Source organism: Muntiacus reevesi, chromosome 5 (genome assembly GCF_963930625.1).
Source record: "Muntiacus reevesi chromosome 5, mMunRee1.1, whole genome shotgun sequence".
Lineage (NCBI taxonomy): Eukaryota > Metazoa > Chordata > Mammalia > Artiodactyla > Cervidae > Muntiacus > Muntiacus reevesi.
In genome coordinates, this window is record NC_089253.1 from 46780485 (window position 1) to 46799945 (window position 19461).

Genomic DNA, 19461 nt, shown 5'->3' on the forward strand with positions numbered 1-19461 from the left:
ATGATTTTTGGGTTGTCCTGCCCCCCCTTGTAGGGCTCCCCCTCGCAGGGCCCCGCCTCGTAGGGCCCCCCGCCCGGGCAGTAGTGCCAAGGAACGGGACGGGAGTGAGGGCTGGGTGAAAGCTGCTGCTGGCGACTCAAGGCCCAAGGAAGGGGCCCTGCTGGCACCCGCCAACAGGGTCGGTGGCACACCCTGGGACCAGCGAGATCTGGAGAGCTGAACACCACCCGTGCCAGGCTCCTCGGCCCCTCAGGCCGCCCCCCGGGTCTCAGAGGCCACGGGCACACGGAGGGGCCAGACCGTGTTAGCATGCCTGGTTTTTCCTTCTTTATTGAATGACTTTTCAAGATGTAATTACAATTGAAGGTGACGCGTTAGAAAGGAGAGGTGTGCATTGAAGGCATAAGGCTGCTCGTAGACCCGGCTCTAGAGACAGGTGGCCGGAAAGGAACAAGGATTAAAAAAAGGCTGAGCGTGTGTGCCGCCCATGGGGACGGGCGCGTGGGTGCAGCTCGGCCGGACGGCCCTTGGTGGCCCCCAGGAGAGGCCTGGCTGAGCAAGCAGAGCCCCCAAGCAGCAGAGGGGGCCCCTGCCCTGCAGTCCCCACGGTCCACTCACACGCCACCTACAGGTGACATCAGCTCCAAAAGGACAATTAACAGGAAGCTTCAGGACAAGAACAAAACCTCAAAAGTAAAAAAGCTGATAAGTGTAGCAGTGATGCCAGGAGGTTATATACACAGGTGGCAACGGCCCCTCCTCAGAAGTGTCCAGGTCACTCCGGGGGGCACTGCTGGGGTCCCCGAGGCCCCTCCCCGAGGCCTCAGTGGCCGCGGGCTCAGTACACTGAGCTGTTCCGGATGCCGCAGCAGAGCACCATGCTCAGGATCATCTCGAAGATCTGCAGGGAGGGGCGGGCGGGCGGTCAGCTCCCAGAGGCCCCTGGGGAGGGTGTGGGCAGGTGATCCGCTCCCAGACCCCGTGGGGAGGGGGGTGGAGACCCCCGGGGGGTCAGCTCAGTCAGCTCTCGGAGACCCCCAGTGTGGGGAGGATCCCCAAGCAGAGCCGGTCCGCCCCACTCACCATGATCACAGCGACCACGATGGCCGCGATGCCGATGAGGTACAGCTTCCCCGAGAAGAGCTCGTCAATCTTCCCGTGGCAGTCCTCCTGCAGGGGCGGCCAGAGGGCTGTCAGAGGCGCACGTCCTCTGACCCCACGAGGCAGCAGCCCAGGGCCCCGTGGAGGGGCACAGCCGCACCCCCAGGGGCCCCCAGAAGAGGCGTGAACGGCACCTGGTCTCTGGCAGGTGTGAACAGGAAGCATGCCGAGGGCACCCTCCCAGGCTCAGAGACCACGAAGCACCGTCAGGCCAGGGCTGGCCCGCAGTCCCAACTCCAGCCACTGCACGGCCCGGCATGACTGTGCCCTGGCCGTGGCCCGTGGGAGCCCCGGGAGGCCCTGTCACCACCTAGGACCCACCAAGGGGCGGCAGCCAAACGGGAATCGCCACGCACCTTGAACAAATGAGTGATGACGTTGCCGCCGGAGGGACACAGGCTGTTCTTGAGCACAGAGGTGGTCAGTGTGGTCAGCGTGTTGGAGCCACAGCAGTTAAGCTGCAGGGAGGGAGGGCGCCCGCCGTCAGCCCTGGGCACGCGTCCCGTGGGCTGCAGAGGCCCCAGGAGCCGCCCTGGCCCGGGGGCTGGGGGCTGGGGGCGGTCCCCTCCTGGGGGAGAACCAAGCTGAGCGGCCCACTCCTCCCCACCCTTCCATTCAGCTGCACTGCACCCCGGCTGGCCTGGCCCACCTAGTTCCCGCCAGGGAACCCCAGAAGAGCCCAAGTGCCCGGGAGTGGGGCTGCCAGGCCCCGGTGCCCCTCCCGCTCCAGGCTGAGGTCACATCAAGAGGACAAAACCTGAAGCCCAGGCCTCTCCCTTGGTGCCCCTGGACGCCCACCGCCGCCCCCCCCCCCCCCACCGCCACCAGTGCCCCCAGCCCCCGGCCCCGCCGCACCGTCTCATGGAAGGTCTTCACCACGGCCTTGGCGTTGTTGGCTTCGTCGTCCACTATGGCCTGCTGCAAGGCCTGGTCGTAGAACTGCTTCACGTCCTTGGCGATCTGGGGAAGAGGTGCTCACAGCACAGGGGGACTGCCCCCCAGAGGCGTGCCTTCACCTGGCTCTCTCGGAAGGGAGCTGGGGGTGGGGGGCTCTGCCTTCCACTCGGCCGCCGCGCCCCCTCCTCCAGGAAGCCTCTGTGGCTTCCTACCCAAAGAGCCCGCCCAGAGAAGCGCCCCCAGGCCGAGCCCCTGCCCTCCCCACCGGCACCCTGCCCCACCACCTGCAAATGACTCACCTGGTCCTTGTTGACAAAACCCCAGATGCCAGCGGCCACCTCACAGGCAAAGAGGATCACCAGGCAGGTGAAGAACTGGGGAGGGGAGAGGAGGTCAGAGCAGGCCAGAGGGGGCCCGGGGCTTCCACAGACGACGAGCACCCCAGGGACCCACAGGCGCATGTGGGGTGCTCGGCGGCTCCCACCCACCCACCCCAGCCCTGACGGGGATGAACCGTGTGAAGCGGTGTCTGGGACTCGGGCCGGTATTGACCTGCCACCCTTCTCATCAGCCCTGAGGGCCTGGGCTCCAGAGGACAGCTCGGCTATGTGGAGGGAGAGCAAGGCTGGCTCTGGGCGGGTGGGAGGGGACAGGGAGCAAAGCCTGTGGGAAGGGGGCCACTGTGGTGCGCCCAGGAGCCCCCCACGGAGACACAGGCGCAGACTCCCCAGCCCACACCACCCAGACGCCAGGCCCTGGGCAGCACAGACAGGCCTCTGCTTCCTGTGGGTGGGTGACTTCCCAGGGACACCTGATGCAGGTCCTGCAGTGGGGACTCACTCTTTACCGTATCTGTTGCTCGTTTTAAGAAAGAAGAGAGAGAGAAGCAACTTTGGGACTTACAACCAGGAACTAGACAAAAAACTAGACATAGCGGCCATCTGCCACAGTGGGGTCTGAGAACAAACGGGCAGCCGGCGAGCTGGCACTCACGGGAGGTTCGCAGGGCCAGGCTGGCACCGAGCTCCTGGTTCTGCCCCCTGGCCGGCCCCCACCCCGCCCCATGCCCAGCCCAGGACCTTACCGTGCCCAGGAGGCACTGGGACTCCTGGATGGCCCCGTAGCAGCCCAGGAACCCAACGAACATCATCACGGCACCCACGGCAATAAGGATGTAGATGCCTGTCGCGGAGAGAGAGGGCACCCTCAGCGACCCACCGTCCCGGAGCCCCCAGCCCCCCAGAAGCCCTCCTGCCTATGCTGGGCACGCACAACACTGCCCGGGGTCCAGAGGGCCCACCAGGCGCTGGCACCCACCCTGCCGGGAGGAGGTCTGACACCCAGGCCACCGGCTTGGAGAGGAGCCTCCAGGGCTTGGTTGGTGGGCCTTGGAGAGTCACCCGCATCTTGGGGCCAAGGGCCCAGCTACTGGCCTGGGGGGCGAAGCGGAACCCTGGGGTCTGCCGGCCCCCCTCACTTGGGGGCGACACATAGGGTCAGTCTGTCCTCCTGGCCTGCCCAGCACTCACTGATGGCCACACAGCCCTTCCCTGAGTCTGCAGCCCACCCACAAGGGGCCCTCACCCCCTCGAAACACTGACCACGTCTCTCCAAAGACTTCCCACAACCCTAGGCCTTCCAGCAGACCTGGCCCCCCTCCCCCCCCCTCCCCCACCCCCAGCTGCCATGGTTACGCAGCAGGCGGGGCTAGGACGCCGGGGCCCAGGGCCGCGGTGCCGAGGGCCTGTTGGCCCCGCCTGGCCAGTCTCTGGAGAAGTCTGGGCGTTGGGACCCACCGCCAGGCTCAGAAGACGCCTGGGGACCCCTCTGGGCCAGAACCTCTGCGTGACCCCAAGTGGGCCTGGCCAAGGGGAAGCCCCGGGGCTCCTCACTTGGACACTCCCATCCCCATGGCCACTCCTGAGGCTCAGCGGGACGGCACAGGCGCCAGGGAGGGGCACCCTGGCAGGTGCCGGCCCCCAGTCCCCCCAGTGCCAGGCTTCCCACTGCGGTGGGCTCTGGCTCTGACCAGTGAGGCCAGGGACCCTCCGGGGCCCTGCCGCATGGCCCGGGTGCTGCTGGAGCCCCGCTGACACCCCGGCTTCCCGGCAGTGGAGAAAGAGCCCGTGTCAGGGCCCGCGTTTGCCCCCACCTCCCTGGCAGGCCGGCTGCACCGGAGCCAGGCAGGGGGTTCCGGGAGGCGGGCCCCGGGTGGGCAGGGACGCTGCAGCCAGAGGGGGCTCTGAGAGGCCCCTCCCCTGGTGGCGTGGCAGGAGCCTGGGCCCAGGGGCTGCTTCCCAGCCCGCCAGGTGGTCCAGCACGCCTTCGCTCCTTCCCCGAGGGGGCCCTCAGGCCCAGCAACGGCGTGATGCGGCGGAACGGGCTGGAGGGGCACCGGGCCAGCCACGCCCCCCACAAGCCTCACCGCAGGACCCTTCCCACCGCGGCCTGGGCCTGGCCCCCAGCCTCCAGTCTTCTGCCAAGGTGTCCCCAGACCCCCACACGCCTGCCCCGGGCTGTGTCCCCAAGGGGCTGCGTGGGGCCACCCCAGTCTGCAGCCCGCCGCCACCCTTGCCCCGTCCAGCCTGAGGCAGGCGGCCTCCAGCTCCTCTCCCGGCTGCCAGGCCACACGCTGGGCTGAGAGCAGGAGCCAGCCGAGCCACGAGGGGAGAGGGACCGCCTTTCCCAACGGTGCGCCCCGGGGAGCCCACGGTCCTGTGCCGCGCGGGGGCAGGCCCTGGGGAGGGGGAGGAGAGGCCTGGGAGGAGCCCCGGGGAGAAACCCCCCGAGCGTCCAGGGGCCTCAGAGAACAGTCGTGCGTCCTCAGACGTGTGGGCAAGGCTGACCGCTTGGCTCTGAGGGTGCCTGGCATGTGGGGGGGGCGGGTCACGGTCCCCTGTTCTCTGCCTGAGACTCAGACCTGAGGGGGCCCCGCAGCCTGGGGGTGGGGAGCCGGGATCCTGCGGACAAGGGCTGGGGACCCTCCGTGGGGGGCCGGCCCCGGAGGCCGCCACCAGACCACGGGCTCCAGCCCTCCCGGGCCCGGCCCACAGAGGGCCTCCATGGCCCTGGGGCGCCCGAGTGGGATGGTGAGTGTGGCCACCCCCCGCCCAGCAGCCAAGCGTGTATCCCGAGTGTGGGGGCCCCCAAGCAGCGCCTGGGAAGGACTGGGACCCCTTACAGGGTCCAGGCCGGGCGGCGGGTGGTCTTGGACCCCACATGAGCCCTGCAGGCTTCCTGCCTGCTGCTCTGCCTATGGGGGTGCGAGAGGCCCACCCGGGGGCCAGTCCTTTAAAGGACAGAAGCGTTTCCGCACACCCTCCCTGAGCTCCCCCGGAACCAGGCCCATCTTGGGGGGGGCGGGACCGGAAGGAGGGGCACAGCTGTACACAGTGGGAGGCAGAACCCCTGCCCCTGGGGGCCCCCACCCCACACCCAGCCTGACAGATGCCTGAAGGGCCGAGGCCTAATAAGGCAGCCGGCGGGGCCCCAGGCAGCCCAGGCATCCAGTCCCACCCCGCCCAGGAGCCTCCCTGAAAAGCAGCGCCCCGCCCCCACCCAGCTGCCGCTCTCTGCCCTGGCTCCCATCCCCAACCAGAGGGGATCCAGCTTTCCCTGGGAGCACCCCGGCCCAGGCAGGCCCTGGCACAACTGCAGAGGGCGCCCAGGCCCCTCAGGGCCCCCAGGCTGACGTAACCCCACGCCACCCCTGAGCTCTTCTTGCTGGGGTCCTTGTCCTCCCTGCCCCAGGGAGAAGCAAGCCCCAGTGAGTCGCCTCCTCCTGGAAGCCCTCCTGGCTGCCTGGCTGCAGCCTGACTAAGCTACCATCACACCCCCCAGTGGCCCGTTCCTGCCGCTTCCCAGCCCAGAGCTGCCCAGGTTCCGCAGCCCATCCCCTCACTTACCCACATAGAAGGTGTTGGGGGCGGGCCGGTCTCCGAGCTCCAGATACAGGAGGTTGGTGGTCTGCGGGTCATGACGAAGCCACAGGGCCACGCCCAGTATCACACCTCCGGCCAGCTGGGGAGAGAGCAGGGCGCTGGTCACACGTGGCTCAGAGACTGGCTGTGGAGCCTGCGGATCCCCCGCGCGGAGGTGCAGAGAGGGCCGGGCCCCGGGTCCTCCCTCTGCTGGGTCAGCACCAAGGCAGCGCTCACAGGCCCCGGGGTCACAGACTCTGGGCTCACAGGCCCTGGGCTCACAGGGCCCCGGGGTCACAGACTCTGGGGGTCACAGACTCTGGGCTCACAGGCCCTGGGGGTCACAGACCCTGGGCTCACAGGCCCTGGGGTCAGACTCTGGGGTCACAGGCCCTGGGCTCACAGCCTCTGGGCTCACAGGGCCCGGGGGTCACAGACTCGGGGGTCACAGGGCCTGGGCTCATAGACTCTGGGGTCACAGGCCCTGGGCTCACAGACCCTGGGCTCACAGGCCCTGGGGTCTGGGCTGCCCGCTGCCTCGTGCCTGCCTCGCCCCCTTGGTTTTCCGGACGCCCCAGGCGGGCTTCGGTAGGGGGACTGGGGGCTCGTGCAGAGCCTCCCACCAAGCACCGCGGGAGACTGCAGGCCAGGCTGTCGGATGAGGCTCAGACACCTGGTTATTCACAAACGTTTCTTTAGTGTCAGGTGTGTCCCAAACGCTGCCCGGAACACGCTCATGCCGAACAGCACCCACTGTTCACCTGCCGCGGAAGTTTAACTGACGCCCTGTGTTTTACTTGCTAAATCTGGCCAGAGGCCACACCGGGGCCGCGGCCTGGGGAAGGCCGAGCCTTCCTCCAAGGGGGTGGCACTGCCCCGAGCTAGCTCGTCCGGGAACTCCACAGAGTGAACGCCAAGTCTCTGCTGCCAGGACACGGTGAGGGGTGGCAATCTGATGCCACCGGGCCCTGGCGGGGGAATCAGAGCAGCGGCTGCTGGTTGCTGTCTGAGAGAGGGAGGCCGCTGGGGGAGGAAGAAGCTCGCTGTGCTCCCCAGACAGCCGGGGGCAGGGCCGCCCTGAGAGCAGGCAGGAAGGGGGGCTCCCGCAGAGCCTGGCGTGGGGGTGGGGGCTTCCGGCTGACTTACCCCCCAGAGGACGGTGGCTCAGGGGTAGGCGGGGTCTGCCCTTGAGGGCTCGTCGAGGCCAGGCCAGCGTCTGAGCATCTGACCCGGCCAGGCAGGCGCCCCCCGGCTCCCCCACCAGCGAGGCACTGCCTGCCGAGCACCAGCTCCTACACAGACCATCGGCTCTGTGTCCAAAGAGGAAGAGAAACCAAAACACAGGCCCCAAGAAAACCACCTGGCCGGCCCAGTGCTGGCCCCTGAGTGGGGCCCAAAGTCACCAGCGGGGGCCACGCTCAGTGGAGCAAGAGGGACACCAGGCCCCAGCCCCACGAGCTGCCCCCGGGGATCTCCAGGCAGGGGACATGGGACACCACTGGGGCGGGAGGCTCGCAGCCCCGCCCAGGCCCTCCCACACGGGGCTGGTTCCGCACACGAGAAGGCGGGGACCGTTGGGGACCGTTGGCGCCTGGCAGCAGCAGGGCTGCCCCTGCCAGGGGATGCTGCTGGCAACCCTCCCTGGAGCGGGCAGCACCCCTAAACCCCACCCCTCAGGATGGAGGCGCTGCCGCGCTCCCCGCCCCCCACCACTCCCCAACCGAGGGCATCACGCGGGACCAGCAGGGTCCTTCCCAGGGCACCTGGGCCCTGCGCACCCCGCGAAGGGCAGTGCCCGGGCCGCAGGCCTCCTAAGCTGCCCCGGGTGCCCGTCACACCCACGAGAGGGCGGGAGGGCCCAGGGGACCGGAGCAGGGGAGGTGGGGGGTGGGGTGAGGCGGGTGGCTCCGGAGGGAGTCCCGGCTCCTGGCTCAGCCGGCTGCCATCTGCACCTCCAGGGGAGGCGGCGGTGAGGCTGAGGGTTGCCGTGGTAACTCTGGCTGGAAACCACCACTTACTCTGTTCGGAAACTGTGGTCCAGAGAGCGCTTTGTGAGAGTCTAGGAGGAGCGGGCCGGGTGGGCCGGGTGGGGAGCCTCATCCGGGCCTCCCTTTGTGGCCCCAGAGGCCGGGCCCCAAACCCCGACTCAGCCTCGGTGTCCCCACGGCAAGGGGCGGCGCCAAGCGTGGAGGGGCCCCTCCCACCCCCCATCTGCGCTGGGACCCCCATCTTCCCCCTGCAGCCCCTCTCCCCAGGGGCCCAAGGCACAGGCCCATGTGGGGCGCCTGGTCCTAACAGAAGCGGTGAGGGTCATGCCTGCCCCACCCCCAGCGCTAAGGCCGGGGGTCCTGGGGGCAGGCAGAGCTCCCAGCTCTCCTGCCTCGGGAAGGGCTTCCCAGCACAGACGCCAGGATGTGCAGGGGGCTGCGGTCTCCAGACTTCCCTGTGCCCCCCGACTCTCCGGAGGGGCCAATAGGGCATGGGGAGCCTGGTGCTAGAGTGCCCCCTCCTCGGCCATTCCAGGCCCCGCACACGCCCGCTGGGGCGGGCCTGGGGAAGGCAGTGGTGGTGGTGACCAGCCCAGTCTGGGGGGTGGTGAGCACTCACCTATGGTCACCTACAGAGGACGGGCAAAGCAGGACTGCGACCCCCCAAGGCCACCCCAGGAGGGCAGGGCGGGGATCCCAGAAAACCCCCAACTGTAAAAGAAGCCTGCTCTTCAGAGACTAGCAGGACAGGCGCCGGCAAATGGCTAACAAGGACCCAGACCCGAAAGGTGTCGGGAATTTCCAAAACTCAGCAAGAAAACAGACAACCCGGTTTTTAAAAAACAGGCCAAGAAACCTCACGAAAACCTGAGCCTGAACAGACACTTCACCACAGAAAAAAAGCGCACAGCAAATAAACACACGGAAATACGCCCAACGGCGCCGGTCCCAGGGGAGATGCAAATGAAACCACAGTGAGATGGAGACAGACCAGGTGCCGGCGAGGGCGGGGGGCGGGGGACCCAGGACACTACCCCCACCGCCAGCCTGCGCCCAGCCCCTGCACCCCAGGGACTGCCCTAAGTGGGGGTGGGGGTGGACACTCACGCCCATACACATGTGCTTTCCCGGTAAGCCCCAAACCGGGGACCACCCCCCTTCTGATTCCCTTCATATAAACAGTATAAAAGGACTTCCCTGGCGGTCCAGGGGTTAGGACTCCACAGGTTCAATCCCTGGTCAGGGAACTAAGGCCCCGAAAAACTTTTACAAACTTAAGACATGCAGACCCAGACACCAGTGACAGGCTAGTGGTCGCCTGGAGCGGGGAGGTGGTGTCCCCAGGCTCTGCTGGGTGAGGGCTGTGCACACTCGCCTGGTGGCAGGCACGGTGTCCACGGGTGCCTCCTACCTCAAAACCCACCAGGTCGTGTGAAACTGAAAGTGTCAGCCGCTCAGTCGTGTCCGACTCCTTTGCGACCCCAAGGACTGTAGCCCGCTAGGCTCCTCTGTCCATGGGATTCTCCAGGCAAGAATACCGGAGTGGGTTCCAATGTCCTCCTGCAGGGGGTCTTCCCATCCCAAGGATCAAACCAACATCTCTAGTATCTCCTGCATCGGCAGGTGGGTTATTTACCACTAGCACCACCTGGGAAGCCCTATCAGTTCAGTTCAGTTGCTCAGTCGTGTCCGACTCTTTGTGACCCCATGGACTGCAGCATGCCAGGCTTCCCTGTTCATCACCAACTCACAGTTTACTCAGACTCATGTCCATTGAGTTGGTGATGCTGTCCAACCATCTCATCCTCTGTATCCCCTTCTCCTCCTGCCTCCAATTTTCCCCAGCATCAGGGTCTTTTCCAATGAGTCAGCTCTTCGCATCAGGTGGCCAAAGTACTGGGAGTTTCAGCTTCAGCATCAGTCCTTCCAATGAACACCCAGGACTGATCTCCTTCAGGATGGACTGGTTGGATCTCCTTGCAGTCCAAGGGACTCTCAAGAGTCTTCTCCAACACCACAGTTCAAAAGCATCAATTCTTCGGCGCTCAGCTTTCTTTATGGTCCAACTCTCATATCCATACATGACTACTGGAAAAACCATAGCCTTGCCTAGACAGACCTTTGTTGGCAAAGTAATATCCCTGCTTTTTAATATGCTGTCTAGGTTGGTCATAACTTTTCTTCCAAGGAGTAAGCGTCTTTTAATTTCAAGGCTGCAGTCACTATCTGCAGTGATTTTGAAGCCCAGAAAACTAAAGTCTGCCACTTTTTCTACTGTTTCCCCATCTATTTGTCATGAAGTTATGGGACTGGATGCCATGATCTTAGTTTCCTGAATGTTGAGCTTTAAGCCAACTTTTTGACTCTCCTCTTTAACTTTCATTAAAAGGCTCTTTAGTTCTTCTTCGCTTTCTGCCATAAGAGGGGTGTCATCTGTGTATCTGAGGTTATTGATATTTCTCCCGGCAATCTTGAAACCAGCCTGTGCTTCCTCCAGCCCAGCGTTTCTCATGATGTACTCTGCATATAAGTTAAAAACCCAGTTTCCCCCTCAGTCAGTCTCTCCCATCAGGAAGCTTCCATAAGCCTCTTGTCCTTCTCCATCAGAGGGCAGACAGACTGAAAACCACAATCACAGAAAACTAACCAACCTGATCTCATGGACCACAGCCTTGTCTAACTCAATGGAGCCATGCCGTGTAGGGCCACCCAAGGCAGACAGGTCATGGTGAAGAGTTCTGACAAAATGTGGTCCACTGGAGAAGGGAATGGCAAACCACTTCCATATTCTTGCCTTGAGAACCCCACGAACAGTATGAAAAAGGAGAAGCCCTATAGATTGCCAAAGAGAAAATCCGTCAAGAGCCAGGCGCATGAAGATGCTGAGCAGGTCGTCAAAACCAAGGGTTGTTGGGACAGAATACATGTGTACTCTGGACCCGAGTTTAGATTGGCCTTCCTGGGGGGCTGGGTAAAAAAGAAAGTGAAAATTTGTCACTAAGTCATCTCCAGCTCTTTGTGACTCCACAGACTGTAGCCCACCAGGCTCCTCTGCCCGTGGGATTCTCCAGGCAAGAATACCGGAGTGGGTAAGTGATTCCTTTCTCCAGGGGAATCTTCCCGATCCAGGGACTGAACCTGGGTCTCCTGCCTTGAAGACAGATTCTTTACCCTCAGAGCCACCAGGGAAGCCTTTACTTTTGAAGACATCCTGTTTGCGGCCGTGCTGGGTCTTCACCGCTGCAGGGCTTTCTCTGGCTGCAGTGGGGGCTTCTCATCGCCGTGGCACCAGCTCTGGGGCACAGGCTCACCGCTGCGGCCCATGGGCTCCATTATTCCGCAGCATGCGGGGTCTTCCCGGATCAGGGATCAAACCCGCGCGCCTCCTGCACTGGTAGGCGGCTTCTTCTCCATCGAGCCAGCAGGGCAGCCCCCAGATTGTGCATCTTAAACGCGCGGCTGACGCTGTCACACAGGCTGTTTAAAAGCCCCCACACCCAGATCCCTGTCTACTGGACTTCTAAGCAGCAAGTCCCGAAGGATCCTGGCTGCCTTCTTCACCAAGGTCAGGACCCCAGGATTCCAGCGGCCAGCAGGAAGCATCTGGAAATGTTAAAATCTTGTCCATAGAACTGAGGTTTAACGTCAAACAAGGGACTGGATAACTAAGGATACGCCCGCTACAAAACAGAGTCCGGTGTTAACAGAAAGCACGCCGTGCTGGCGCTGCGTGGGAACCGGAGCTTCCAGTCACCTTGGACCGCCCGGGCGTCTTCCTGCCTCCAGTACCCTCGTATGCACAGTGAGGAATTCACGGTGTGCACGCGGACAGGGGCAGAGCGCGCCCGACAGCGCTGGCGACTGCTGGGACGGCCGTCGGGAGTGTCGGGCAGGCCGGTCCCTGGTGGGGTCCGCACGGCTCCCTCTCCCCTCTCCCGCCGGCCGGCCTGTCGGAAGGGCTGCCGACACCTGCTCCTGCACCCGAGCTGCCCCCGGACCCCGAGATGCTCCTGCTGGGGGCGAGGCTGGGCAGCAGTTCAGGAAGGGGCTGGTGGACCCGCCGCTGGGATGACCGGAGGGCTCCACCCCAGGGGACGGCCCGGGCTGTTTGTGATGTTCTGAAGGTTCCGTTTCTGTTTCTTTCTTCTTCCCTCCTTTCCCAGAATTAATAAATAATAGCGTCAGCTAGGAAGAGGGTGTGGGGGAGCTGCCAAGTACACTGGGTTCCCGCCCAGCCAGTGTGCATTTCCAAGAAGCAGCTGAAACAGAGAAGGAGCGGGTGTCTCCCCGCTTCCCCTCTCAGCTGAGCCCGCTGCCCACCACCACCCCCGCCAGGCCTCGGGCACCTCCCCACCCCCAGGCGCCGGCCGTGTGGTCGCCCCAAGTGTGCCCACACGTTCCAGGAGTGGCGGGACACTCGTGCACCCCCGCGCCCCCTTAATCGGCAGCTGGGCCCCAGAAGCCCCCCGGCACTCATGCCCTCAGAGTCCAGCGCTGTCAGTGAGGACGGCTGTCTGACCCAGGAAGGGCTCCGGCTCCGCGCCACCCCGAGGGGCGCACCCTCTGGCTGGGGAGACATGCCAGCAAGTGCCCACGCGGCTCGGCACCCGAGAGGCCCTGGGCCTAGAGACCCGCCCAGAAGGACAGTGAAGCCACAGGAAGGGAGCAGGGCAGCAAGTGCCCCCTGCAGACCCTGGGACAGGTCAGAAGGCAGAGGCGCAGCCCAGACCCTGCTAATGGGCGTGGAGGGTCAGCGGGGTCAGAGGGCACCCCGCTCGGGCGGGGCCGGGACCCGGTCCTGCAGGCTGACCCTCCACCCCCACCCGCCATGAGGACAGACAGGGTGACACGGGGCCCCACTCTGCCCTCCCGGAGTCCTGCCATGCCCTCTGGGGACAGAGCCGCCCAGCTCAAGGCAGGAAGGAAGGAAGCACAGAGGAGGACCCTCGGCTCAGCCAGGAAGCGGAAACCCCTCTCCAGCCCCCTTGACCTCAGGAAGCCGCCTGGCCTGGCCTCTAAAAATAGGCGTGGGGGTGGGGAAGGACTCGGGACCCCCAGGGCCCCGCCAGCGGGGGATCCCAGAGCTCTCTCCTGCTGGGAGGTGAATACAGGCCCCTGCCGCCTCCCGGGGCCCAGCAGAGCAGGCCTGGTCACTTTCTGGGCCAGTTCCCGAGCCTACCGCCCACTGTGGCAAGGGGCCCAGGAAGCGGCCTGCTCCCCCGCCCCAAACCCACCCCACCGGCTGAAAGAGCCCTTCGTGTGGGCTGTCCCCTTGCCCCCTCGGCCCCTGCGCGGGGGTGGGGGGCGCATATGGGCACTGCCGTCGCAAGGCTGGGCTGCAGGGGGCCACACACACATCAGACAAGGAGGGTCTGCTGGGCTGGGCGCCCCCTGCAGAGAGCGGAGGTGGTTGGGCCAGGGCAGGGGGCAGAGGCGCGCAGAGGGGCCCTGGGGCAGCTCAGGGTGTCCGGCCGACACCTGCTCACCACAAGCCCGGGCACAGCCACTTGCCCTGGGGCAATGCCACGCCATGCCACACCACCCTGCCGCTGCCTGGAGCCATGCCGGCCCTGAACCACAGCGGTTGAAGGAAGGGCCCTGGTTTCCAGCCTGCTCCTACCACTTCCTCATGTGGGCCACTTGGAACCTCAGGCTCCTTATCGCCCCTTACAGGCAAGGGGAAGGCGCAGGGGAGTTTCACGTGGGCTAGAGCTGTTATCTTGGGGACAGAGGGGAGGACTGTCCATCCAGAGGGCGGGCAGCTGAGCCCCTGGGGTGGGGAGCAGAGAGGACCTCGGCTGTGTGCGAGGGAGACACCCCGTGAGCCCTAAGCAGGCCAGACTGCGGGGGGCGCTTCCCAGGCCTGCTGCCCCTTGGTAGCCTCCGTGCCCCTAAGAACCACACTATCCAGCTCTGGGTCTCCCAGCACCCGGGACTGGAGACCGGGGAGGCAGGCAGCTTGGGGTCCTTGCTCCCGCTTCCCCCGACGATGCCCGGGGCACCTGGTAACCCCAGAGTCACAGCCTGAGCCATAGCCGGCTGCTGGCTGCAGCACAGAACCAAACTCAGAACCCACCTGCAGGGGAGGCGGGTTTCCAGGGCGCTGTTAGACGTTCCCCGAGGGAGAGTTATGACCCAGCCCGACCTGGGCGTCGAGTTGCTACAGAAGGTTCGCTGTGACGGCGAGGGATGCCAGGGGGGCCACCCGCCCACCCCCACCAGCTCCGCATGGGCCTGGCTTCCTGTCTTCACCTTCCCCACAATCATCACATCTCCCTGGCAATTTGGGTGCAGGGAGCAGCAACTTTCTGAAGGTATAAGGGCTACAGCTTCAGTGGAGAGCATGAGGGGTCCCTGATCCCCAGGCCTCCGTGGCAACCCGACCCACACCCGGGCTCTGGAGCCCCCTGCCCGAAGCACCAACTCAGGCACTTAAGGAACCCAACGCCACCCCCAGCCCCGGCTCTAAGCCGCCTCCCTGTCTGCGGAGACCAGCAGTCCTCAAGCCCAGGGAGGGTGGCTACCCTCCCACTGATCGGCCACCATCTGCAGGGACTCCCCCAGCATCTGGGCGCCCACCTGGAGGCCCCAGGTGGTCTTGTGTGAATCGGCACCGGCTTTGCTGTAGGGAGTAGGGGTTCAGGCCAGGCCCCACAGAACAAAGCGTGTGCAGGGAGTGGGGGCTGGGGTGGGGGGTTGCACTGAAGTCCAAACCACATCTAGCGGGCAGGTGGAAACGGCCCAGGAGAAACACTCTGCTAACCTGTCATAGTGAATCTGTCCCTGCCGGGTGGGCAGTCCTGGCCACCGGCCAGTGCTGCCTCCAAGGTGGAAAATACCCAGGTCTGGCCGCAGCCTGGCCCAGGTCCTAGGGTGCGGGCAGGGTCAGGGCCCCGCACCCCGGCCCCCCCTTCACCTGGCTCCTTCTCCAAAACGCGGCACCAGTGCAAATGTGCCGTCAGCCCCTCCCTCGGGCGCTGGACTCTAAACCTTATTGATCACGGCCCAGGTTCCCCCCGTCACGGCTCTCAGGCGCTGGGAAGGTGTGTGGGTAGATTATTTGGGAGAAGGGTGGTTTGGCGGGAGCTTATTTCTGTCTGGCCTTCAAAACTGTAAGAGATAGGGATCAGGGTGAGCTCCATCTCTGGAGGCAGAGTGAGCTGGAGGCCGCGGGGGGCCCCCACGGGGTGGACACACAAGGGCACGGGAGCAGAGCCAGCCGGGGCCCGGGCGCCCACGTCTGTACCCCTGGTGCCCAGACACTCCCCCGGGGCGAGCCTGACCTGGGCACAGACCTCAGACATCCTCTTCCCGGCCTGGCTCAGATCGGCAGCCAGACGCCCGGGGTCACCGGGGGAGGCCACATGCCCCGTTGACACTGGGCGCAGGAAGTCTCTGCCCCCAGCAGAGCCCGGCTGGGTCTGGCCCCTCTCCCAGGAAGGAAGGTGACAGAACCGCTAAGTGACAGTCATGCGCCATCTGGACGCGAGCACAAAGGGCCGGTGAGCAGGGCCTCTAACCAGCCTCGCCCCAGCCGCCTCCCCGGGAAGGAGGCCTGACTGCATGGGGGTGGGTAGGCCAGGGCGAGGCTGCCACTGTTGCAGAGGGGAGGCCGTGATCACACCCATTCCACAGATGCGGCCAGCGGGTCCCCACGGCTCGCCCACTCTGGGCTGGGCAGGAGCGCAGGGCCGGGAGCCTATACAGGCCCTGGGTCCCAGCTGCCTCGCCGGGGAGCTCCCAGCCCCCCACACACGCCCCAGCGGGCGGGAGCTCCAGGCCCTGCTCCCAGCTCAGGCCGGGCCACTCCTCCCCCAGCCCGGCCACCTCACAGCCCTCGGCCACCTCCACAGGCGCACAGGGTCTGGTGTGGACACGTGGGAGTGTGTACATGTGTGTGTGTGAGAGCCCGTGTGTGTGTGTGTGTGTGTGTGAGAGAGCCCGTGTGTGTGTGTGTGAGAGCCCGTGTGTGTGTGAGAGCCTGTATGTGTGTGAGAGCCTGTGTGTGTGTGAGAGCCCGTGTGTGTGTGTGTGAGAGCCCGTATATGTGAGCCCGTGTGTGCATGTGTGTGTGTGAGAGCCCGTGTGTCTGTGTGAAAGCCCGTATGTGTGTATGAGAGTCCGTATGTGTGTGAGAGCCTGTGTGTGTGTGAGAGCCCGTGTGTGTGTGTGTGAGAGCCCATGTGTCTGTGTGAGAGCCCGTGTGTGTGTGTGTGTGTGTGTGAGAGCCCATGTGTCTGTGTGAGAGCCCATGTGTGTGTGTGTGTGTGTGTCTGAGAGCCCGCGTGTGTGTGTGTGTGTGTGTGTGTGTCTGAGAGCCCGCCCGTGTGTGTGTGTGTGTGTGAGAGCCCATGTGTCTGTGTGAGAGCCCATGTGTGTGTGTGTGTGTGTGTGTGTGTGTGTGTGTGTGTGTCTGAGAGCCCGCGTGTGTGTGTGTGTCTGAGAGCCTGTGTCTGTGTGTGTGCTGACGTGTGGGGGCGGGCGTGGGGACGTCTCCTTCCAGGACAGCATGCCAGCAGGCCTGTGCCGCCGCCTCCCACGAGGAGGGCTTTACTCTCTGAAACGAAACTTGCGTAAGTGCTCAGATCGGGATCCAGACACGCAGAGGCCTGGCTCCTGCCCCCGGCACCCGCTGAGCCACCGAGGCCGGGGCGCGCGGGTGGGGCTGGCCCTGCGGGGTCCTCCAGGCACCCAACTGCCAGAAGCCCCCTCCGCACATCACGGCCTACACCTGCCGAGCAGAATGGTCCTCCCTGCGGCCACCGTGCCCAGCACCCAGTTCCTGAGCTAACAGGACTCCCACTTCAGAAGGGAGGGAGCCAGGGCCAGGGCCGCGGGCTGGGGGCTCCACCGGGGTCCACACCCCAGCCCCACACTCTCGGCTGGGGGTGGGGGTGCAGAGAGGGGCACCCCGCTCCCCACCACGGGTGGGCGGCTCCGTGCCCCTGGAAGCCAACTTCTCAGAGCTCTGAAGGGCATGGGAGGGGAGGGAGGGGAAGCAATTCCTGGGTCTGAATAGAGTGGCCCTGGGGGGATGTCAGGCCTCCGCCCCCGCTGCCTGGGAAACCTGGGAAATTACCAGAGGCAGCTGGGAGGAGCTGGGGGTGGGGGGAGTCTGCCGGGAGACCTCCCAGGCCGCACAGTGGGAGGGGCTTCCCCGGGAAGCTTGGTCCAAGATTTGCCAAGGCCAAAGCCGGCGAATACTAAGTCAACACCAAGGCCAGCCCCTCAGTAAAGGCTGCCCGGCCCTGGCCCATCCTGCCAGCCTCCCTGCTCCCCCCCCAGGGCAGAGGCAATGGCCACGGGTGCCCCTGCAGGCAGGATGTGACACCTCTACTCCAAGTCCAGCCTCTGCCCTACTCCCCCCACACACACCTCACTGTCCCGGGACCTGACCCTGGATCGTCTGGAGGGCAAACAGAGGTCCCCAGGCCCACACAGTTCTCCTGGAGCCATTTTAAAACTTTAGCCTCCCCGTGTCGACTTGAGATCCAGCAGACGGTCCTCATCCTCCAGGACAAGAGCTTAGCAGCCTGGGGCGGTGGAGAAGCAACGAGGGGCCAGGAAGGGGCCCAGGACCCTGCCCGTGGACCCCCGAGGGGTGGCAGCACACAGCGGCCAGAGGGGCTTCCGACGTCCAGGCCTGGGTCCCCCGCTCCGGGACAGCAAGAGATCTCCACGCCCCTAATTCCAGCACCAACAGGAAATGGAAACAAAAGCCAAAGCTTCACCCGGCAGCAGCCAGCAGTGAAGGCTGGTCAGGAAACACCACTCGGGCCTGCCTCCCAGAGGCCCCAGGAGGCCCTCCAGCACCCCGAGGACGTCTCACCGGTGGGCACCTCGTTCCAAGCCCCGAGCTGGGCATCCGCCCCGCCCCAGCACCCTCAGGCTCAGAGCTGCCCAGCTCTCCGGGCCCCCTGCCTGTGCCAGCTTGGAACACCGCTCAGCCCCTCTCTCCTCATAGCCTCTGCAGCGCCCCAGGGCGAGGAGGGGCTGGACTCTACCTCTGGATGAGGAGGCTCGGCCCCACAAACTGGGGGCACGGCTATGCAGGCACCCCGCCACGCGGGCTACCCGGGTCCAGGGCGCTTCTTGTCTGCGATTCGACCGGGCACAGACCCCCAAACCGACCCCCTGGGTGGCGACAGCAAACAGGAGGATGAACTGAGCTGGGCCCAGAGTGGGGTGGACCGTCCCCGAGACTCATGCAAACTGTAGCGCGCCACCCCACCTCCCCTCGTCCGCCCGCCCACCCGCCAGCCACTGCACCGGGCCGGGCCGCCCATCTAGGGGCGGTGGCCCTGATGAGCTCATGGGGGCGGGGCGTCCCAAGCCCCGCCCTCGAGCCCCTCTTTCCCCAAGAAGCAGGGTGGTCCCAGAAACAGCGGTCAGGAGAACTAAGCAGTAGCCGGGCGCTAGGTTCGGAACACGCACCCACCGCACCACCACCGTCACCAGCCGGGAACTGACCCCAGGTCCGCGAAGGGCCCGGCCGCGGGGCTCTGAGTCCCGACGCGCAGAGGCCCGAAACCCGTCTTAGAGGCCCCAGCCCCGCCGTCGAGGGGCGCGGCGGCCCCGGACGACCCCGCCTTCGCGACTCGCCAGCCTAGGCCCTCCCACCCACCCGGGCTGGGCGCACACAGGTGGCCCCGCAACTTGGCTGCCCGGCTGCGCCCCCTTGGCGGGGCCTAGCGGAGTGCGCGGCCTGCCGGGACCGGGGAGTGCCCTCCCACCCCCGGTGCAGGCTCACCCAGAAGACGAAATTGAAGACGAAGAGCAGGTATTTGATGCACTTGGTGCAGCCCTCTACCCCCATGGCGGCGCGGGCGGCGGGCGGCCTGCGGGGCGCGTGCCTGTCCTGGGTGTCGAGCGCGGGGCCTGGGGCCTGGAGAGCGGCTGGGAGCCTGGTGGGAGGCTGGGGTGCGCAGACGGGAGGCGCGGGGCACGCGCGGACGAGGGACGCGGAGGGACGCGGACGAGGCGAGCAGAAGGCCTGGCCGGGACGCGCCTGAGTCTTCGCAGCCGCTGCGCGCTCACTCTGAGGCCGGGCGCGCGCCCCGCTCCGGTATTTACGGGGCGCCGAGGCCACGCCCACAGGCTCCGCCCCGAGGCCCCGCCCCCGCCCCTGCTGCCGGAGCGCGGAGTGGACGCAGCCCCAGGCCGCAGCGTGGCCCCCGGGGAAGGGGCGCACGATCCTCCCCCTGCGGCGCACACACTTCGGGTGTCAGATAGTGCAGTCAGGACGCAGGGTCCTGGGCGCGCAGTGCCACGCGCCGCACGCATCCCTGGGCTGCGGGCACGCTCGATTCCCCGAGGAGCCGCGCGGGAGGACTGGCCTGCAGCCAGGGAAGACTCACTTCCCCTCCTCCTTCAGGCTCCTGGGGACGATCCTAGAAGGCGCCATGGAGGAGGTGATGCACCGGCCAACAGCCAAGCGCAGACAGCAGCGCGCTTTGTTCATAGCGCTTTCCGGGACAGAAAGCCGGGTCGGGTCG

The 19461-nt window shown here is 65.7% G+C and overlaps 1 protein-coding gene across 1 annotated transcript; it reads right to left on the bottom strand.

Annotated features, from left to right (window-relative positions):
* Nucleotides 1-304: 304 nt before the first annotated feature.
* CD81 (CD81 molecule) lies at nucleotides 305-19021 on the bottom strand. Its single transcript, XM_065936624.1, has 8 exons — nucleotides 18717-19021; nucleotides 5964-6078; nucleotides 3143-3240; nucleotides 2358-2432; nucleotides 2017-2121; nucleotides 1518-1619; nucleotides 1084-1170; nucleotides 305-901 (listed from the first exon to the last, which is right to left on the bottom strand). Exons 1-8 carry the CDS (start codon nucleotides 18780-18782, stop codon nucleotides 839-841), a joined length of 711 nt encoding a protein of 236 aa, XP_065792696.1. The 5' UTR covers nucleotides 18783-19021; the 3' UTR covers nucleotides 305-838.
* Nucleotides 19022-19461: the final 440 nt, after the last annotated feature.